The following is a 7,677-nucleotide window of genomic DNA, read 5'->3' as shown; positions in this document are numbered from 1 at the left end:
GGTCACTGTTATCAATTAAAAAATCTGAGTCATTAAGGAGTCAAGAAGCTGCATTCATGCTTCGAACGTTTTGTGACTTTTAGGGAAATGGCCCAATCCATCTTCCGGAAAAAAGGGGACAGTGTAGGAGCGGTTATCAGATAAGGCAGTGCGGCCTCTTCATGCTCACCCACCATTCCATAGAAAAATTCTACAACCAAGACTTCCTGGAATTTAGGGGTCTTGAGGAACAAGCTCTTTGAATCAGCTGACCAAGTCTGAAGAAGACCTGAAAGGTTTGTCTCTGATATGAATTTGAAGGGAATTTTATTGGCAAAGGAAATAGTGCAACAACAACAAAAGTGATGTTAGTACAGATTATTACAAATGAAATCAGTTATCAGTAGTGGAAAAAAATAAAATTAAATAAAGTAAACCAAGATAATCTGTATCTTTATTATTATTTTTATTTTATATATAATTGATAGCTAGATATGAGCATTTTTATTATTTTGTATTGTTATTTTTAAATGTATAATTATTTTCTATTTTCCGTCTCTAAATCTCAGACCAAAATAATTATTTCAAAATTATGAAAATAAGAAAAACTTTGACAGTTTGAGCCGTGAATAATACATTGCTGCTTATTTAGTAATTTAAGCATTTGTTTATGGAATGCAAATCATGGCCTCAGTTTTCCTTGTTGTTTTACTCTTGGCAAAAGATAAAACACTTCTTTTGCGTATTCACTTATCTAGAAAGCCATGACTTCTATCAGAATTTTATGGGTAATTGATTTACAGAAATAAAACAAGAAACAACTCACACCTGTTTTTCATCATATGTCGAAAAATACATTCGGGAAACAGCATGATTTGGGAAAAAGGTTTTCAAAGGGTTTAAACTCCTAGAAACATTTTTTCTGATGAAATGGAAATTGTTTTGTTTTTCCAATTATGATTCCATTTAACAAGACGCATATGTATAGACCTTTTTCATATATAGGCTACGTACTGTATGATTGGCAGCACTGAGGTGGGTCTGAATTGCAGGTTTCATTTGTCATCTTGGGTTGTGCTTGAATACGCTCACAGAGAAGAACCACACAGAATATGTTAGGAATAAAAAGTTTTACTTTGGATGGTTTGGCTTAGTAGTTAAATATTTGGGAGGGAAACCCAAATGTTGCAGGTTCAGCTCTAAACGGGCTCAATCACAAGCTATAGCTTTGAGTCCCTAAATAAGGTTCTTAATCCCAGGTTATTATTTTTTTAATTATATTTTATTATATTATGTTTTAGATTATTTTTTTTAGCATCATTAAATGTTAAGTTTAGGCTTTGGATTCGCTGCAGTGGGAAACAATATAGTGGTTGGCCGCTGAAACGATAAATTTAAAGGGGTCATATGACGTTGCTAAAACGAACATTATTTGGTGTATTTGGTGTAATGAAATGTGTTTATGCAGTTTAAGGTTAAAAAACACATTATTTTCCACATAATGTACATTATTGTTTCTACTCTATGGCCCGCCTTCCTGAAACGTGTCGATTTTTACAAAGCCCATCGTTCTGAAAAGCGAGGTGTGCTCTGATTGGCCAGCTATCTAGTGCGTTGTGATTGGCTGAATACCTCAAGCGTGTGACGGAAATGTTATGCCCCTTACCATATTGTGATGCCCTGTCCCGGCGTGACGAGACAAAAGCAGTAAAACCCATTATAAACGAGGCATTTGTTGCATCCAGTGGGGACATGATTACTGATTATAATGACTTATACTGTCTTTTTACGCGTTGCGTATCATGCTGTGTAAACATAAATGTCTGCATTTGTGATTGGAGAAACGACAAACAACAAGCGCTACTCTACTAGACGTGGGGGCGTGTTAGAACGAGCCGTTTTAGGTAGGCGTGGCTGACTCTTACATTTTATAAAGAATATCTCTTGCAACTTTACAGATCTTCTTTATGCACCAAGAGCTTGTAACACTCCACAGAAAAAGGAAAAATTTAAATCGCATCATATGACCCCTTTAAAAACACGCAGAAGACTCGGCCAACCCGTTGCATCAGCATTTGAATGAATGAACATGCAAATGGTAATGGCTACTGTGCATGACCTAAATATTATTATTAATTATTCATAATGTGCTCCACCCCTCAATTTTTCAGATTGGGGCATACTGAACAGCATACTGCTAAATACTACCAAAATACACACCAAAGTGTACACTCTTAAAAATAAAGGTTCCTTATTGGCATCTGTGGTTCCATAAAGAACCTTTAACATCCATGGAATCTTTCCATTGCTCAAAAGGTTCCTTATAGTAGAAATGTAGGTGGGAGAGAGCGCTGTACATTCACTCCCCCCACCTACAATCCCTGCCGGTATGAGACTCGAACCCACAACCTTTGGGTTACAAGTCCGACTCTCTAACCATTAGGCCACGACTTCCCACCCGTTTATTATTATCATTAAGGAAGTACCGGTAAGCAAGGAAAAAATGGTTCTTTTAAGAACTGCTCACTGAAAGGTTCTTTGGGAAAACAAAATTGGTTCTTCTATGACATCACATTCCCTTTTGGAACCTTTATTTTTCAACATGCAACTGTTGGTCAAGTTGTTGTCCAGTGACCTCATGTTCTGTTTACATAGTGTGCACAGTGTACGTACTATACTGCAGAAATAGTAGCAGTAGTATATTAATTTGAACATAGCTGTTGTTTGTGCCCATTTTGGACACTGCAAAGAACACCAACAAATTGAAAATTTCAATGGAGTCTTTGTTTAAGTCTGTTAAGTTTCTTAGTACCATGCAAATGTTGACCTACAGTGTGTTTGCATTAAGCAAAATGAGGAATAAAATAAGCAGACGTGACCGCAGTTTTGACACAGAGGACATAGTAGATTCTGACATATGATCAGAGTGATGAGATAAGACACGCTTCATTGACAGAACAGATTCCTCTAATATACCTTTTGAGGCATTATTTCTACTGGAATCAGTCCAGTCGGGACTCATATTGATATGGGATATAACCAAGCCGAAGCTGCCACCTGTATGTGGTGCCTGACATTTGAAATGGCTTAGGAACGTTTGGGCCACCAAATTTGAATGATATTGAATGAAAACAACAGCAGCTGATCTCTGCTGTAAATTTGTCTCTGTTTGTTCCACTCGAGATGGCTCGAGACGATAAAGCCTTTGGACTGTAATGCTGTCTGTGCGCACAAAGCATTACATCGTAGCGATCAAAGCTCAGTTCTCGTATTAACACTGCGGCGATGACAGAATTTCAGAACGCCACCCAGAGTTCTCCATTAACCTCATTGGAAGGTTTATTTATTTTTCCACTGCTTATTCACCATTGAACCTGTTCCTCACTTTAAAGTCCCATATTTTCCACTCAGGCTACATTTTTAGCAGCGAGGTTTTGTTTTCAGCACTATATAGTTTAGCAGCCAAAAACACCATCCCTATGATTTCATCATCATAAAGCATGACTGCCATACAACATTACTATATTACCGTTCACTTCCATGATTCTTCTCCCCATGTGATTTATTATTGTGGCCGTCTCATTTAATTTATACCTCCAAGATCAGCTGATTCATGAGTAAAAGTTCAAGCACGTCAGTTGTTTGAAATCAACATCTTGAATCCTGTTTTTATCCAAAACTTTGAGAAATGGGTTTCTCCTGTTTAGCAGACAATTGTTCTCAAAAAACCCTGGCTTTAAACAACAGCTGAGAAACTCACAGATTCCATCTGGTCACTGGCAACGAATTTAAGCGTGGACTCATACTGACATTATGTAATTATATTTGCGGTTTATCGTTATTATTGTTTGCTAAACCATAATTTGTTTTGTATTAAAACCATAGAAATAAAAAAGTATGATTTAAAAAAAAAAAAAAAAATCTTACTTTTTGACTATTCCCTTTTTTCTTTTTTATGATATTCTGTTTTTAATCTATGCAAACTACTCAAGTGCTCTCTCAGTCTATCTCAAGGCATAATCAGACTATTCTCATATAAGATGATTTTCTTATTATAGCCTACTTAAAAATTAACTGAAACGTGCTTATCAGATTTGACACAAATTACACTTGGAATCTGATCAAGCTTTTAGCACAGGATTGACAGAAAGATGGCAGGTATTGTGAGTCAGTGTAAATCAAACTAACCAGTCTCTGCTTAGTGTTCCCAAAATCAATTAATAATTAGAACTATACTTTTAAAGCTTTTCTTTAGATAGATAGATAGATAGATAGATAGATATTAACTATTTTTTCCAAGATGTGCTCACCTATTTTGACTTACAATACTCTAATTAGCCTACTTAGTAGCCTATACTGTAACTGTCTGTTGCCTCGTTAATGTAAATAATGAATCAAATGTAACAAACATTACAGGCAGGCAGATCGACCGATTGAAAAGCACATGAATAGCCTTAAATCTCTTCTGCTTCACAGGTTCAGCTTCATTTCTTTAAAAATCCATAACGCAAATGTGCTGCGATGGTTTCCTGCTGTCTCAGGCAGGAGTGTGTGTGAACAGATCAGTTTCATCTTTTGTCAATACAGAATGGGGGCGGAGGAAACATCCTATAAAAAGAAGGGTTCCCACATCATGAAACGCCAGGCTTCTTCACAAACACTCACACGAGCAGGAATCCTCTATTTGGCCGCAACTTGCTTTGATTTTTTTATTTATTTTTGGGTACAGCACCCTGACGCTTTAAATTTCTCCACATCTTTGTGCTTTTCTAATACCTTTGCGATGTGTAGGTTACGTTATGATTTTTCCATTGATATTTGACAGCCTATTTGATGGGCTCTGTAAGGGGTTTGTACTTTTTTAAGCCAAAGTGTGGTGGTCAAAGCACCTAGTGGTGTAGGAAATATCTTCAAGAAACCAGCACATTCTCATTCAGAGTAAAAAAAAAACGGAAAGGATGCTGAACGTTTCGCGGAGTCGGAGTTTTTGGATGTTGATGCTGATCGTCGCGGTAGTGCGGATGGGAGAAACTCAGGGGACTGAGAGCGAAGCCCAGGTGAACTCCATCAAATCACTGGAGCCACAGACCGCCGCCACCAACCGCTCCAGCGGCGCCCCGAGGAAAGGCAACATCCCAGCTCAGGTAAACCCCACAGCTCTAGCCATTATTAAGTTAGTCTAAGCTAAAACCCTTCAGGCAGTATGACTTAGTTAATGCCTAAAGAAATAACGCTCCCATATTAGTATGCGAATTACTCGCTGACCTTTTTAAGGAATTTCTATCAGTTGCTGTCTGAGGGACAAACCGTTTTATCCCGCTCAAGCCAAATTCCCTAAAATCGCAAGATTGGCTTAATTACATCAAATGTGTTTTAAACAAGTTTTTTAAAACAAGTTCTTGTGACATAAAAACAATTTACACTAAAGTGATAAACCTGACAAAGTAGCCTATGTTTTGTTGATGATAACTTGATAGCGGATCGAGAGCGGCGAACTGTTGCTATGGTTACCTCCTCAGCGACGTCTATTTAACGATGTCTGACTGACTTCTGAAATCTTGTTTTGTGTTAATTTTGTTGTATATATTACACCGTAGAACAACCTTTCTGACGTTTTATTTTGCATGTTTGCTTCCTTTAGTGTTTGAGAGCCACGTTTTACTTTATATCAAGCAAATGGCATGTCGCATGTGGTTGAAAGCCTCAGATATGTTATTTAAAAAAATAATTAAGGTACAGTTGCCTATTACTTGCATGTTATAGTACAAGTACACTTGTAGCTCAGTTGAATGGCAAGTGTCCTTTTGAAAGCGTTTCTCATATGGTAATCCTGAATTCATGCCAAGCTCAAGATTTATTTAAGACTCGTTTTAGCATGTGTAATAAAAAAAATTTCTCTTTGCTGTTTCGTCCTGGTTATGTCTCTCAGATCAGCTGTAAATATGCAGATGTTGTTGTAATTGGGAGCAGACGCAATTTGTCGAAAGCTTCAATGCAAAAAAAGAGGTGGTGATGGGATTTTTCTCCCTCTCACTTCCTCTTTGGAGTGGGAAGATCTCCAGTATGCAAGTTCCCTGCCAGACCCTCATCTAAACAATTGCTCTCAACTTTAGCATCTCCATAAACGCAGGTGGTCTGGATGATCAGACCACTGCCATACATGTGGAAACCACTACAATCCAATATTAGTTAAATGTCATGCTACATTTAGCTGCTTATCCAAATGTAGATTGCTAACAACTTTGTAGATTACTAACAGAGCGACTGTTTTCTCATTTGGAAGTTTCCAGTTGCAGATGTTGCAGATATTGTGGTCAGATCCCAACTTTCTATACCTGGGGCGGCTCTGTAAATCTGAAAGAATTGCTTAGGAGATTTAATTATATTAATTAAAGATAACTCAGGAAATGTTATACCTTGCTGGAAAAAAACTGCTTAAACTTGTTCTGCTAGTCTTAGGCAATTTAAGGTGCCTGACCAACTAACAAGTGCCCAAAACGCGTCTAAAACCAACCAAACCAGCTTGACCAGGCTGGGGAGACCAGCAAAGACTTTGGCTGTACAAAACCAGTTTAGACTGGTTTAGTGGTTTGTTTTCTGAAGGGTAGTGTATTTTTACATTAGGATTATGTCATGTGTGGTGTGCAGGAATTTATATAGATGGAACCATCAAAAAACATGGTTACATCTATTATATTGTTCATAGCTTTTCTGTGCCAATGGTCACACCCTAGATCACCACAGATTGCACATCATTTGCAGGTTTAACAGTTTACATTGATAGTGTATTAAATTTAATACCAGATTTGAAAGAACAGGTCATGTGGATGCAGTGCTGTGGTGGCAAATTTCTTGATTGCAGCTGTAGCTTTGAGATATTTCTTTAGTTCTAGTCAGGGACGTGGGAAGTAGGGGCGCTGAGGGGGCTGCAGCACCCCCTGTTTTCACATGGTTGCAAATGCAATGCCAAGTTTGTTCATTTAAATTTATTCAGTTTTAGCATTTAATAATTTATTTGTAATGATCTCTGAAATGTAAATTGTAAGTGGGCTATAATAAACCCATGTTTATCTTTATAAACATGATTTATTTTACTTATGATGTTTTCTATATGGGACACGTAAGTGAACCAGCCCCCCCCAACATGGACACACACAGCACCCCCAACCGAAAACATCTTCCCGCTCCCCTGGTTCTAGTTCCCTCTTATATTGGTTACATTTGAAATGCAAATAGCCATCCTGGTTTTGTATAGCGTATACATGATTTCATGATGAGCAGCCATGAACATTGATTGTTAGTGGCCATTTTTGTTGATTTTTCTTTGAAATATTAGCATATGATGCACCAAAGAAGATGCATGCTAAATTCAAGTTCCTCAATCAATTGGTGGTGGAGGTTTTTTTTCTTTCTTTCTTTCTTTTTTCAGTTGTAATGCCCCCTATGGGCATAATTGGACAAAATTGGGCATGCGTCCTCACAGCGTGCTGTTGTAAAAGTTTCATTAACTTGGGACTTTGGGTAGGCCACATCCAAACATTTTTGTGATTTTTTATTTTTTTTGCAAAATGCTCTAATTAAAATTATTTTGGCAGCTGTTCATTTCAAGAAGCTACATAACATTCATGTAAATTGTACTAAAAGAGTAAAAAAAAAATAAAAATAATCCAGAAAATTTACAGATAGAAATGTGACCAG

The 7,677-nt window shown here is 37.3% G+C and overlaps 1 protein-coding gene across 1 annotated transcript in view; it reads left to right on the top strand.

Annotated features, from left to right (window-relative positions):
* Positions 1-4,639: 4,639 nt before the first annotated feature.
* LOC107684280 (dickkopf-related protein 2-like) overlaps positions 4,640-7,677 on the top strand; it is a 12,799-nt gene continuing 9,761 nt past the window's right edge. Inside the window, exon 1 of the mRNA XM_016480515.1 lies at positions 4,640-5,123. Coding sequence (XP_016336001.1) covers positions 4,938-5,123 — 186 coding nt within the window. The 5' untranslated portion in view covers positions 4,640-4,937. The remainder of the gene's footprint in view (positions 5,124-7,677) is intronic.

The sequence above is a fragment of the Sinocyclocheilus anshuiensis genome, unplaced genomic scaffold, assembly GCF_001515605.1.
Source record: "Sinocyclocheilus anshuiensis isolate Anshui unplaced genomic scaffold, SAMN03320099.WGS_v1.1 scaffold1371, whole genome shotgun sequence".
In the NCBI taxonomy this organism is placed as follows: domain Eukaryota; kingdom Metazoa; phylum Chordata; class Actinopteri; order Cypriniformes; family Cyprinidae; genus Sinocyclocheilus; species Sinocyclocheilus anshuiensis.
The sequence above is the reverse complement of the archived record's forward strand: the minus strand, read 5'-3'. Positions and strand labels throughout refer to the sequence as shown.